This window comes from Lepisosteus oculatus, chromosome 20, assembly GCF_040954835.1.
Source record: "Lepisosteus oculatus isolate fLepOcu1 chromosome 20, fLepOcu1.hap2, whole genome shotgun sequence".
Classification (NCBI taxonomy): domain Eukaryota; kingdom Metazoa; phylum Chordata; class Actinopteri; order Semionotiformes; family Lepisosteidae; genus Lepisosteus; species Lepisosteus oculatus.
Genome location: NC_090715.1, coordinates 5,760,369 through 5,775,317, shown reverse-complemented (window position 1 = coordinate 5,775,317; position 14,949 = coordinate 5,760,369). Strand labels below are relative to the sequence as shown.

Here is a 14,949-nt window from a genome sequence, read left to right as displayed (position 1 = left end):
TAATGATTTTTACCGCACGTTTTTTCCGCATCAAATTTTTTAAGATGTGGAAGACCGTATGACTAGTATATGCTTGATTCTCCCTTGTAAGTTTAACTTAATGCAGTTTTGCATTGATAGAGAGACCAAACAAAGACTGCAGTAAGGAGTCAGCTGTCCCCATGCTTTTCTTTCTTAGTGACTTGGGGCAGTTCGGCTCACAATCATTTTCTAACATCTTTTCCCAGGAGAATTCCATTTTGTGTATCAGTGGACTTAAAATTACCAGCAATTAGAGACTGGGTGGTGCAACATTTGTCTGCTTATAAGGACTTTGGCTGGTCCCATTAGGGACAAGGGTTTAGCTCATGCTTAGGATCAGGAGACTAACAGTTCCTTGCATCTGGTGGGCATTTGTTACCTAAGATTCCTGCTAAGTCCTGGTAGCTCAACACGAGCCCCTTGAGCACAAAATACCACATTGCATTGCTGCCACAGGTGACACTTTATCGTGCTAGCACAGTCTTCTGTGGGCCAGAATCAGGTATTTCCTATTAGACACAGAGATGACACACAATCAGAAGAGGATTCAGAGGGACAGCATAGAGGAAAAGAAATCCTATTGTCTTGCTTTCTGAGCCCTTCTTTCCCATTTTATGCATTTCTGGTCTTGAGGAACATGGGTTTTTTTTCAAAAAGGAAAAAAAATGTCAATCTAAACTAGAACTTCAAAATCAGCAGTTATTTTAGGATATCTCTATATTATTTTTGCATGAAGCAAAGCTGCTCATCACTGTGAATCTAATTCTATATTTTTTTTTTAACCATAAAGAGCAATTACACAATGACGCGGTTTCGCAGGAAAGGGTGTCTATATGTAGTCATAAACTTTGAACTTTTAGGCTTTAACTCCTCACTAATCCACAATTAGTTGATATCTACCATCTTTCTACTTTGAACCGATTAATGTCAGTGTTTTTTAGAAGTATTTAGACTTTTCCAATAAAATAAACTGTTGTATTCTTACATATATATTTTATTTATTAGAATAAAAGACTGATAGAGGTTCTGAATGTGTATCTTTGCATTCAACAAATTATATTGTATGAAGTATGTTGAAATGAATGAACTCTATAGTATGAAAATAAGCAGGCAAAAAGATGTCAGAATTGGTATTCTGGCACATGGAAAAAGTTGTGGGTGTTGCACCCCACGTCTTGCAGATCCTAGCAACACTACTATTTCAGGGGCACTGTGCTGTAAGAGGTGCCATCTGGTTATATTACACCAGTGTTGTGGCTATATATTGATACAGGATGCTGACTTGGAAGTAGGAACCTTGACTAAATCTAAGGATTTTTACTTTGGCTACACCTCATAAGGATTACAGAAATCTCTTTAAAACAAGTGGTCATTTCAGGGTTCCTAAGCAAAATAACACATGCAAATCACATTTTTTTTTAACACTGGACTATAAAATGGTGAAGCTATAATTGGGCTTGCAGTTGTTTTTCAGGGTATGCAACAATACCAGTAAATGTGTGTACTCAGGGATGTACTGTATACCGAGATACTGTGGTCCAAGGCACTCTTCATGTCCTTCTGAACCGTTCGAAGCAGCTTTTATACAGATCATCACCATATTCCTCCAACATTTGATTCTCAAGAAAGAATAAAGAACACTTTGCAAGCAGCAGGAAAGAACAAAATCCATTTTTAATATTTCAATACATCTCAAGTACTGTATGCTGCATAAAAACATAGCCTCTAGATTTTACCCTGCAAATGTTTCATTCTTTCTATATATTTATCAGCTGATTGATCACTCAAATGTTTATCTGTCTTTAACAGACTGCTTAATGAAGATTATCCAAGTCTCCAAATGAAGTATGAATATCTAAATAGCAATTAAAATAGGTTTCTTTAATATTATCAAAGGCATTTTTCCATACAGTATAATATAACCTTCTTTTTCCAAGATTTGGTCCTTCATCTTACAATATTTTATTTATCCAGTTTTTCTTAACCTCAACATTAAAGGAGTGCACTTTACTTTCAACAGCCTGATCGGTAATGAATAGAAATAAATTAACTTTTAATCCTGTAATTATTAGGTAATATTTAATGTGCCTGGAGTATTATTAACAGACTAATTTATATGTATTCTTCCCCATACCCATGGGTGCTAGATTTAAATGTATAAAATCTGGTGCATAAATATTGTGATTTGGTAACATTTAACAAATTATTCTGACCTTTTCATCATTTGTTGCATTCCTCTCTTTGGCTTCAATCTGATGGACTGTTTCAGAATGTAACCTTTTTTCATCCATCATTGTATGATGTAGATTAAAGAGAAAGTAAATATTACTTAGAAGACAGAAACAGACATTGGATCATTGTATAAGATCTCCTTTTTGCCCTACAGCGTGTCTTTCAGGACATCATGGTATCTGAAACTCCTCACGGATTTGTCTGGTATCCCGAAATTAAAGCCATATAACAGAGATTGATGGCTCCAGCCTAATCTTGTTAAACGTATTGTTTTAAAATACCAGCGCCCCTATGCAGAATCCTGGTGCAGTTAAAAGATCAGGTCTTTAGCTCCCACCTTCCCTCCAATCTGTTTGTTTTCAAAGCAAAGAATTGGCTCAAATCCTAGGTATCACGTATCTAACCATATTTCAAGCTGAAATTAAGTATGTAAAACCTTTCCTTTAAAGGTCAGACATTAGTGCTGGTAAAAATTGATCTGTGGATTTATGAATTTAGCTTCTGTTAGACCTCCTTTGTAATAGAAGATTCAGTCAGAAGCTTAACATTGCATTGTTTTCCTTTGACAACGTATCCACGAGACCACTGCAGCTGTTCCTGTACTCACAATGGCAGATTAATTAACACAATCATATGCTGTTGGCTTCTACTCAATATGCAGGTCTGCAGTAGGATAGATAGGTAAATCCTATACATGCATTTGAGACAGAGAATATACTATGATGGTTTCATAACTAGATATATTTTGTTTCTGACTGGTCAACTCCAACTGAGGGCTAATTGACTGAGGTATTTCAGAGTAAATATTTCAGAGGACAGTTCCCAATATATTCTTTCCAGCAGCTTGCTTTAGAACAGCCGGTGCTAATAGCTCTTTCTCTAATTTAGATTCTACAGACCAATCCCCCCTTTCTTAGTTAGTTCTCTGACATTTTAAACTGTCTATTATTCTGGTCTGCTTTCAGGTACATCGCTGTGTAAATGGCAAGTCAAAAAATTATGTATCTTTTTCATACAGTTATCCATCAAGGACTATTAGATGATTGGTCTTACTGCTTAAATCATTACTGAATACTCTGCTCTTTCTGGATTTAACATATTGCTTACCCCTGTTGTCAGGTTATTTTATTAGCTCTCTTCTTTTTTCTTCTCAGTTACCTTTGTGTTTTAACTACAGTGCTGTATGTGTTACTCCAGAGATCCACGTACTGTAGTTATCTCTTTGTAGTCAAGATGAAGTAAAGATAAAGCAATAACAACAAAAATCCTTTGTAGAGCAGTTAGTGAAATCTGAGTTGAACCATTAGCACTTAAATCATGTGTAGTATAACTTAAGCTATACATTTCTGGACTTATTTCCATTCATTCCTACTCTTATTTCCATGCATGGTGTTTATCATTTAAGTGTGGTTTTACAGGGCAACAGGTATATACATAATACATTAGACATTTTGCCATTATACTTTGGAAATTTTGTGTGGTGACTGGGGATACTGTTCTGTAGGTGGTCTTGTCTGTTATAACATTAACATATGAGATGTTATATTGATTTCCTGACTCAGAGAGGAGTGTAGGAGTGTAAGATTAGGGGTGTTCACCCTGGTGTTCAGGTATTCTGGGTGTGTACAATCTGGCCTCCCTAAACTTTGCCCTTTATTTTAATTGGGGCAGTAATTTCTTATTTCTTCACCTGATCTGCTGTTGTGTGAGGCCACACATCAACCAGATCGATGATGTACTACACTGCCGGATGAACAGGGTTCTCTCCTAAATGTGGAGTGCAATGCTGCATAATTAGGAAAATTGTGAAGAAATAGTTTCACATTGTGTGTGTCTATAAAAATGGTAAAAGAGCACTCATTTAAACAATACACGTTTTGTAGCATTTATGGCATCACAAAACGCGTACTTTTTTAATTTTACTTAGATCAAATGGATTTGAATACAAAACAGGAGGCAACTAGATGTCTGATTTAATGACGGTAATCTGAAGTGAGATTCTGGCTCCTTTAAAAGGAAACAAGCTGATTTGAATCAGCTCTGGTATCCTTAGAGGTTGGCCAAGCTCATTTGATTTAATGACCTATTTCCTTTACTTGTGCCTCATGCAGTTAACACAAGTCAAGGTGCCCAAAGTCCTTCTGTTCGAATACAGTAGCTGAAAAGGGAAAGAAACTACATTGTGGGACCACACAGCGTGGCAATCTAATTGTAGACTCACAACAGTGTCAGCATGAGTTTACAGATTTAGGCTAGTCAAAATGAGAAGATCTCTGTGGTTCCCTTTCCTGTCTGATGTCAAGCTTAAAAGTGTTGATTACTCCCATATTGTAAAATGAAAATATGTGGAACTCTGGTTTTAACTGCTAAGTTTGATTAAGAAACCCTTTTTCTTCATACTTTTTCATTGTACTAATTCATTACTTTTGACCACAGTAAATATTGCAACAGTTCAGCACAGCAGTGCAATGTGTGTCCCAGGTAATTCTGTTATATTAAAACTTAGATGCTAATCTGGATCAGTGTCATTAAACACAAATACAGTAGCTCTGCAATATACTGTAACTGAAAGGCTTGAAAAAGCACATTAACTTCACTAAGAAAGACTCAACCTGTCTTAACTTAATGTTAGGCATAGACGTTCTTTTTGCAATTTCAATTAGCAAAGCCTTTTCCTAAATTTGCTCTAGGCCTTCCATAATGAAGCCCTTCAACTAAGAGAAAATAAAACTGAATATGCTCCAAAACTAAACGTCACATTAATTAATTATTCATGCACAAAATCCTCAACCTTGATTTCTGTATAAGTATACGGTTATAGTCTACACATAATTATGTTTCTTTATTCGTTTTTGCCTTTCACTACTTAGTTTATTTAGATATTTATAAATATATAAGATAGTGCTTAGCAGGACAATTTATTGCCCTCATATTGCAGATATACAGATCCAGATTAATTTGTAATTAGTCTTGAGATGTTGAGCCTCTGTAGATAAAGCCCTCTAACTTCCATTTGTGATTCCATAAATGCTGATCACTTAAAAGAACAAATGCTTAAAGCCTGATAAAAATAGCTTAAGCCAGAATTATTTTGTTCGCAGACAAATACAGACACATATGTTGAATGCTGCAGCAACTCTGTAGCTTAGAGTAAATTAGTTTAAAAAATTGTTATTGTTTAGTTGTAAACATTTGCAGTGTGTTGGATCTATATAATAGAATTCTGGTTATTGCTTAAAAGTCAGTGTTGGTATTATTGTTCTTCTGCACAAATAGTGTCATAAAAAAGGGAGAAAAGGCCCTTCTAGCTGAAACATTTATATTTAATTTTCAATATCCAGTCATGTAAATTTCTTTGGGTTTTGGTTCACATTAATTTGCACCAAATGTCAGATATCTTCTACAGATAAAAGATGTGACAAGTAGAAGACATAAGGTTTTGTGAAAATACCAGAATAGTTTTAGTCATATAAGAAGTCTATTAATAGTTGAGTCATCAGCAATGTTCTGAAATGGCAAATTGTTAGATCCCCAATGGTGATTATTATTCTCTGTCAATGACCTTCATAACAGATTAACATTCTTAGAGCGGAACAGTACATGATCTTTAATAGGGATATGTATGGGGTGAGATATTCTTCCCATCAGTGTTGTAAACTTATAAGTGTGAAGTGGTGATGCTGTATAAAATAAAGTGCATGAGAATGTGTTTTTCATTGATTTCCTTTCATTTTCAGGCAAAGAAAGCTCTTATGATATTAATGTCACAGTATTGTAGGGTTATTTTTGCATGGTTTATTTAACCCTAAGGGTCAAATCTCTTCACAAGACTGGAACTAGGGAAGGCTTTGTTAAGGCTACTTTGACAAATCATAGCTTTTTAATTTATTCCGACTGAACTGCCTAACATGAATTTTCCAAATGTTGGGAGCTACAATATAAATCTTTTTTTTATTTTTTTTCTGAGAAAATGCTAGTTATTAAATAAAGATGGGTAATGTCTTTTTGAAGAATTTACTGTCATAAAGGTGGCAGTACTGGGTTATTGTTTAATCTCATTGCTTCTTATTGGGAGATGAATTTGAAATGGGCAAACAAATCCAACCTGAATTTTGTGGTTTAAATTACTTTCCCTTATTTGCTATTGATTAGCCATGATTCAAAAAGGATTTGTGCTTTGCACATTTTGCAGTTGAGCTATTGATCCAGAGATAATTTCAGTGTTTCTCCTAATTCTAATTGCCTACCCAATTATGGACAATTAGTTATTTATTTCTTTATTTATCATTCTAGCTTGCTTGTCATGCAGCTCGGTCTATGCCTTCATATGCCTGTTGGATCTTACACGTTTTATATGTGAATTAACAAATCCATCAGCAGCCTTTTGGGTTCTGTATTTTCTGCTGATCTTGTATGGAAAACAAAGTGAAGAAGAACAATAACAACAGAAAATCAATGTTAGCTTGGGATGATGTAAAAATATGTTTTAAAGGTACAGTGCCTCAAATCAACGGTGACCTGAAATAAATGTGTCCTCGTTATCATCATCATCAGCCTGGACATTACAATATGTGGATCATTCGCATTTTTTCAAAATGTTTTGCATTCCCACATTCTAAAAGTCCTTGTAGCAATTGATTTTACTTTGAACACAGATACTACAGTATATTTTACAAACTTCAAAGACTACACATTTGTTGTTTGACTGTGTCTTGCAATTTGTGTCCTAAAAATTGAAGGGTGTTTAGTTAATCTGTGTGCTTACAGGAAAGAGTTTGATCATTTCCATTCAGTTCTGCCTGTGCCTTTAAACAATAAAAAAACAGCTTAAAAACATGATCAACAGGGTCCCAAATGATACACTTTATAACAGAATATTAGTTTAAAGTTTTCTTTGTCTCTTACCAATTGGAATATTTGGTTCTGAGTTGTTGTAAAGTAGCAGTTTATCTGAGACTGCACACAAGCTAAAATTTTATCTGTGTCCATACAAACCAGTGCCTCTTGCAACAGCAATTCTTAATATGTTTCCATTGAAAACAGACAATTTGTCTGAAGATGAAACTGCTCAGGCTTTGCTAATGGTAACTAATGATAAATAACCAATTCCTGCCCAATGAAAGGTTGTGCTTAATGATGTCCCCAATATTCATACAGTATCTTGAGAACAATATCTTGAGTAGATCAAGCTGGTAAAAGTTAAATGTGTTCCTGCCTTTCGTAGATTGACTAGCTTTGTCTTTTTCCTTCCGGCTGCAGTCTTTGTTTTACCCATAACTATGATCAGGCTGCAGAATGATAAACTTAGGAAAACCTCAGTGCTTCTTGAGCTTTAATTTCTTTGAAGCTTGAACAGACCTACAAAGAAAACAAAGATGGACTGATGCCAAAAAACTTATGGCTCCATTCCTGAGTGGAAACTCAGTGGAGCTATTCTCTTTAAGGCCAGTAAGGTGTCCCTGCTGTTATTTTTAAAGTATATGATTATTAATATGATTTCTTTTCCTTTTATTTTCTATATAAAGATGAAAAAACTTTGCAGCCTTTATTTGAATCCCAAATGAATATATAAAAAATACATGGCATAGATTTGTGGTAAATGGATTACTTATGTCGGCTTGTTGAGTGTTATATTTTCCTAAGGTTAATGTTTTATTTATGCCATACATTGTTTAAGCTTTTAATGAAACCGAAAGTGTAAATAAATGGAAGCTGTTGAGTTTTCATGTGGTTGCACAGAAGACGTTCAAGGATCTTCAGCTTGAGGCTTGTGAAAAATATATAAATACATAAATGACCCACATTTTTATTTTGTCTTTTTCATTTAGCTAAAATGTAGAATAAATATGGAAATGAATGTGCGTTAAAAAAATAATAAAACTGTTCTAAATAATTCGGGATGTTATGAACGGACCAAAAATATTTTTATTTGAAAAAAATTTTGTAACAGCAATTTTACCCACACAAATGCTAATAAAAATAAATGTTTCTGATTACTATCTATGCAGCACAGGTGCATGTTTGTTGCAAGAGAGGCATGTTCATTAATTTTCAGCTATGAAAAGTGCACTGTGCCATAAATATACAATCCAAAATGTGCAGGCTGATAAATGAATGCACAGATTGTTAATGTACCGTTGTATGGTACTGTGTTGCAGAGCTTAAAAAAACTCATGCCAAATCGGAGCTCACTGGTGGCGCAATAACCCTTTCAAGGTCTAGATTATACATGATAGAGAAAAAGAGCTGTTCTGCACATATTTTCAGAAGCCAGGGTACCAGATTATATAGAAAACACATTCCCCTCTGTTCTCCAATACCATGTGTTCTGTAATTAGATTTTTTTACTGGTATTTACTGCCATCACTGGTATCAAAATCAGTGAACTGATTTTTGCAAATGGGCCATAGTGAGAATAGCATTTGGTACTCATGTGCCTTTTGGCCTTCAGAGTCTTACCCTTATTTTTCACCATTAAATTCACTTTTTGTGTAGAAAAAAATAATCTGTGGCATGTGTAAGTGATGTGTTTATCTTTCTTGCATTGCTAGTCACCTGTTTATCTTTCTCCATACCTTTTTTGTCTATCTGTCTTTACTAAATGAACGTGAACATCAGCAGCAAAGCATGATAAAAATACATAAAACGTCTGTGAGGAGGTGCCGTTAATTTTTTGTGCTTTAAATACAATATCTGTATAAAAAACTGTTGTAACATTCAAAGCATGATAGCATAGCTTTACTCCAGACAAAGGAAAATTCAGCTTAAAATGGTTGTTTTTCTGAAGCTGCAAAAATGTTTTATTAGGGGACTGCGGAACACCTGCCTTAAAATGTCGTTCTCAACATCTCCCGAATGCCATTTTGCTTAATTGACTTGGAAATGGCCCAAATGTATTGCTGAATGCAGTCTAATTAATATTAATAATAAATGCCATTATTAACATCAAAGAACATCTGGTGCTCCTGTTTACTCTGAAGCCTTATATGTAACACATTTTGTGGCTGTTTCATCTTGCAAACATTGTGCAGTAAACAGTTTTTTGCCACACAGGTCACAACAAACCCCTGTCCAAGTACTGTATTATGCGTGATGCTCATTTTAAAAAATTTAACTGTTTTCTTTGGACCGCATTGGTTGCTGTGATACCAGGGAGGGTTAGAGGTCCCTTGTGTACACCATTCTAAAAAAAGTGCTTCTACTAGCATCTGTACATGGGCTACATTAGGGTTTTGCACAATAAATCAACCACTAAATATCTTTAATCTAAAATTTCATTAAGTAGTTCTTGTCAGGTAGTAAAAGCTGGATAATGCAGTGCTGTTTAATGATAATTGGTGTTTGGTTAATAAATTCTGCAAGTTCGAATTACTTTCTAGCAGTCTATAGAATGCTAGCCTCAGCAGTGTAACTAAACCTCAAATTGATTAACTTGCATGAACCAGGCGTTCACAAAGATGGCACCAGTCCAAATAAAAAAGAGAACAGCGCATCAGCCGGATGGTGTTATGTTGCTCTGGAGTAAGGAAATAAATCCCCTCAGGGTGCATTTTTAAAAGCTAATGCCTTTGAAATGATGTCATCACATTTTACTTGTTTTTTTTTTAAAAAGATTTCTTGCACATTTTCTTTGTACGTATACAAACCGAGGTCAGTGGATCGCACAACACGTGACACATTAAAATAATGGAGAGAAGTGTCTTGAGTTTTTATTTTTTTGTGATATCACAGTATCAAAACCACAGAACAATTTAGCTCGGAAGTGTGATTGCAGGGGCACCATTAAGGGAGATGTTTTTTTTTTCATCTTCAGCAATTAATGGAAACAGGGTGTGGCCGGTCTGTAATGGAGGAGCTTTCTGTTGCTTTTATTTTTGCGTTGCCATAGTAGGTAAATGTGTTGATGTATTATTATTATTATTATTATTATTATTATTATTATTATTATTATTATTATTATTATTAATTGTATTTTCTGCCACACAAACTGCATACTTACTATAAAATAGTCACACATATAAACCATTAACATAATATCTGTAAATGCAGTTATTTGAATTGCACCCGTACTAAATACAAGCAGACTTGCTTGGAGTATTCTTTAATATCTGCAGGAGAATGAAAGGTTTTTATTGTGTCACTCCAGTGCTTACTCTCAGTGGCACGGCTCTGATATGCTAGACAGCCAGGGTGACTGATGTTTATCTTTTTCCCAGATGGCTTGTATGACTTTAGTAGAATTTGATCTTTATTCTTTGTTCTGTAATGTTACATTACATTTGGGTAAGCCCATAAAAAAAGAGGAGCTTACAATGTTTATTTCACTTTATTAAAAACAAGAATAATTTCTAGCTTAATAAAATGTGAGCATATATTTTATGCACAATCCTTGAATCTTGTTTGTCCAGTCCATAAGTGATATTAACTACTGGGGAAACTGCTGTAGATATTGAGTGTCCCACAGAACTATGGAAACAGGGAGTACAAATGAAGATTATTATTAAAATCCATATCAAGTTTCTTATTTAATTAAAGTAACCTGCAGCTGACCAGATCATCAAAGGTTTATCCGTGATAAAATTCAAACCCATACCCCTTTTGCACATAGGAAGCTTTGAAATACATCCTGTTACAAAGATCTAGGGGAGTAAGGCCAGGCAGGGTACAGTACTTCTTTTTCAGTTTATGCAGGCTAAGAGTGCATTTTTTAAAACAGAAGCTTTCATAGTGAAAATAATTTGAATGCCGTGTCCCACAGATATTTCCTTGAATAAAAAAGACACAAAAAATCAATATGTAGAAAATAGTTATAGGTAGTGGGTTATCATGTATCTCTCTCTTCCAGTCACTTCCCTAAAAGACTATGTATAATGTATGATGTGACCTTCAAATGTCATAAATGTGTTGTGCAATAAACTGTCAATATTTGTGGTTATAAGGTACTAGATGACTTTTACAATAATTGGAACAGCCATATTAAAAGCCTGGATCAGTCAGCTGATTAAAGACAAAGACATGGGCCAGCATTCACTAGGGACTTTTTTCCTGCCAGTTACTAAATGAAAAGATATTGCGAGGTGTTTTTGGTTGCTGTGTCCAAAAATACAAAAGTCTGGTTACACAGACTGCTGAGAAGAATATCAATGTATTTAAAGTGATTCCAGAGAGAGACACCGACAGTTTCTAAATTCTCTGTGCAATTTGCTACCTCTGATTACAGTGATGAAAGATATTTGAAGAGGGTAACTCACCTCTATTGATTTTAGGTGCAATGAGTAAAAAATAACGTGAGCGGAGTCAGTCGCAACATCTCACCTTCTGCTTCTGTTTTGTTTCGAGTTCTTAAAATAAAATAAAAAATCTAAGAGCACTGCAAGAAACCTTTGATTCTCTGAAAATAGTTGCCTAAGTGGGTTGCTCCAATCAGAAGCATTTCCCCGCATAGTACTGTGTATCATGTGCTGCTGAAATTTTAACCTTATTTGTGTTTTTCCATGTCATGCGCTGTTTGACTTGCAACGCAGGCCATGGATTGCTGCCAATAATTGTGCTTTTTCAGAAGGAATGGAGAAACAGTTTTACAGTATTTTCACGTACCTCAGACTGCAATTACATGTTTTGGTGGGACAAAATGTCACTTCTTTGGTGTGATGCTCGTACACATGGCTTAAAAATCTGGGGTCTAATGAGTATGTGGGCCTTTAGTGAAATTTACAATGAAAGTAAAAAGATTAAGCAGTGGCTTTCAGAAAATGTCATGTTTGAACTGTTTGAACTGTAGGTAAACTCACCACACTATGCAATACACTCAAGTTTGTGGTCAGGTTTGTTTGACCTGAAGTGGAGCTACTAACTTACTATCGCCAGAATATGCCTTTACATTCCATTTCCATATTCTTCCATTAAACCTCTAGAATTATATAAGTGTTTTCATTGTTTTAAATGTGACACACTGTATGGATATTTTGATAGGATGGCACGAGATTACAATAGTTAGCATTGCTTCTTTGTAGCACTGGGGTAGTTCCAGACCTGGGGTGCTGTAGGCATGGCATGGAGTTTGTATGTTCTCCCTGTGTGAGTTTTCTCATGGTGCTCCTGTTATCCCACGGCTCAGAAACATACTGATAAGGGAATTGGCTTCTGGGAAGTTGACCCTAGTGTGAGAATATGTGTGTATCTGCCATGCGATAGACTGGTGTCCTGTCCAGGGTGTATCCCACCAGACGTCCATGGATTGCCAAGATAGAGTAGGCCATGGCCCCCTGCGATCCTGATTTGGATAAAACTGTTAAATTAATGGATGCTTCGGTAAATATGAAAAAAAAAATTCAGAAGTTATAACTAACATTTGGAAACCTAAATTAAAAGTGACATTATCTTACAGGTTATTTACAAACAAAAAAGAGAAATATCATAAGTGACATATCAAACACAGAAATATCAAACATTTCAAGCCCATAAATCACTACCTTAATTTCTTTATCTCCTGTGTTTGAAAGACATGGTTACCCAACATGAAATTTTCTGTGCCAAAAAAATGAAACAACATTAAAATGTCTTCGCCTTTGTTCAGTTATTATAATTATAAAACACTGCAGTTTTCTGGTTTGCAAAATGAGAAAGCAGTTGTCTAATGAATAAAGGTTAATGTTATCTAATTTAAATTATTGATTGATAATGCTCTTAACTATCCATAATATGTAATTCAAAATTAAAATAAAAGCTTTTGCCATAATACTGTGACTTTATTTTTCTTATTTTTGTTCCTGTTGCATAAATAAATATAAATACATTGAACTCAAAATCTCTATTTAAGGTGCTGCTCTGCCCCACATCCAAACTACCCTAAATAACTTATAATTCACTGAGGCCAGGGCCTCTGGTCCCGACTCTTTGTTTTTAGCAGAAGAAACGTTACAGATCAAAGTCCTTGACTCCAACAAATAAGAACCATTGCTGACATCGTTGTTTCTTTTCTTGTATTGTTCATTTCAATACAATCCACCATATGCTACCAGAAGATGATGATAGCAAGGATAAAAGAACTGGTTGGGGAGGGGGAGAAAAAAAACTGAAAGCTTATGAATTGTCAGCATTCTGTCAGGTTGAAATGGGGAAAAATAGCTGCACTATTGATGTGTTTGACTTTGTGTAGTGTTAGCAGATTTAGTGAAAACAGTTTCTGACAAGTGCTGAAGTGACGTGAGACCTTGTCTGTGTTATAGATGCTGGGGAAGAAGTAGCAAAACCAATGGGAGTCCAGCAGCCTTCCCTTGTGAGAGACAGGGGCCTGGGATCGGCAATGAAGGACTGTCCATACTGTGGAAAGACCTTCCGAACATCACATCACTTGAAGGTCCATCTGAGGATACACACAGGTATGGGTCCTCAGACTGTAAGATTTAAAATGCTATGCCCTGAGACCAAAATGCAAATATTTCAGCACATGCAGTACCAGGGGGTAATGGGAGAATCCTTGCCCGTTGCACAAGTGCCACTTTGACACCCTCATCTCACCGATGACCTCACCCCACCTTCACCCCTTGCTGAATCTCCTTCTGTTCTCATTTTTCTTCAAGATTAAATTGCAGATAAAGTCAATGTCAAGGGTGGAGATGATCTGCCTGGCAGAAATCAGTGAAGACATGTTCATTGCAAGAAAGGCAACTTATTTAGTTTTTTGTTAATGCTGATTTTTAGGGGGGAAACCCCCACCAAAAAAAAATAAACTCTCCAGGTGGTACCCCGTCCCACCCTCGGCCCAATATATCTTCCCTGCCAAGGTGGCAATCTCCTTCCTCTCTAGATACAGGACCCCAGAATTCCCCATCAGGTATCAATCAGTATTTAAGAGCACGATCAACAAGGCTATTGTGCTTCTCAGACAGTCTGCTCCCAGGCCCTTGAACCTGTGGAATAGAGAGCTCCACAGCTACAACATCAAGCAAGGAAAGAGCCCACTGACAGCGGGGAAGGGAATGGAGAGGCCATCAGAGATCAGGAACCATCTTCTTAGCAGCAGGCATGCTAGCCAGCCACATTTGCCTCTGTAGCCCAGAGAAATTTAGTGACCAGTTATCATTCAACAGAAGAACAAGGAATATTTTAGGGAACAGAGTTAAAGAGACCAGCCTTGAAAACAAAGCTGTCTCAGAACATTCCCATATTATGTTAAAATGTTTTTTTCTTATCTTTTTTTAATAATTTGAGCACAGCAGACTTCTTGTTTTGTTTCTTTATTGATGACATTAGAAATGTCCTATACCCCAGAACTCAATATTTAGCACATAAAAAACACAAATTAAATAGCAGTGACATTGTATTACTTTGTATTAGGGATATCCCCTGCTGGGATAATAATAATTGCTTATGTTTATAGAGCTCTTTTCTGGACACTCAAAGCGCTTCACAGGTAAAGGGGACTCCCCTCCTCCACCACCAGTGTGCAGCCCCACCTGGATGATGCGATGGCAGCTAAGGTGCACCAGAACGCTCCCCACACTTCAGCTATCAGTGGGGAGGAGAGCAGAGTAATGAAGCGAATTCATAGATGGGGATTATTAGGAGGCCATGATTGGTAAGGGCCAATGGGAAATTTGGCCAGGACGCCGGGGTTACACCCCTAATTTTTTCAAGAAAAACGCCCTGGGATTTTTAATGACCACAAAGAGTCAGGATCTCGGTTTTAGGTCT

General features: G+C 36.0%; 1 protein-coding gene across 5 annotated transcripts in view; it reads left to right on the top strand.

Moving 5' to 3' along the window:
* znf536 (zinc finger protein 536) overlaps positions 1-14,949 on the top strand; it is a 172,155-nt gene that overhangs the window by 102,388 nt on the left and 54,818 nt on the right. For all 5 annotated transcript variants that reach the window (XM_015368638.2, XM_006641441.3, XM_015368639.2 and 2 more), the window contains one exon: positions 13,482-13,634. In XM_015368638.2, the coding sequence (XP_015224124.1) occupies positions 13,482-13,634 (153 nt within the window). The remainder of the gene's footprint in view (positions 1-13,481; positions 13,635-14,949) is intronic.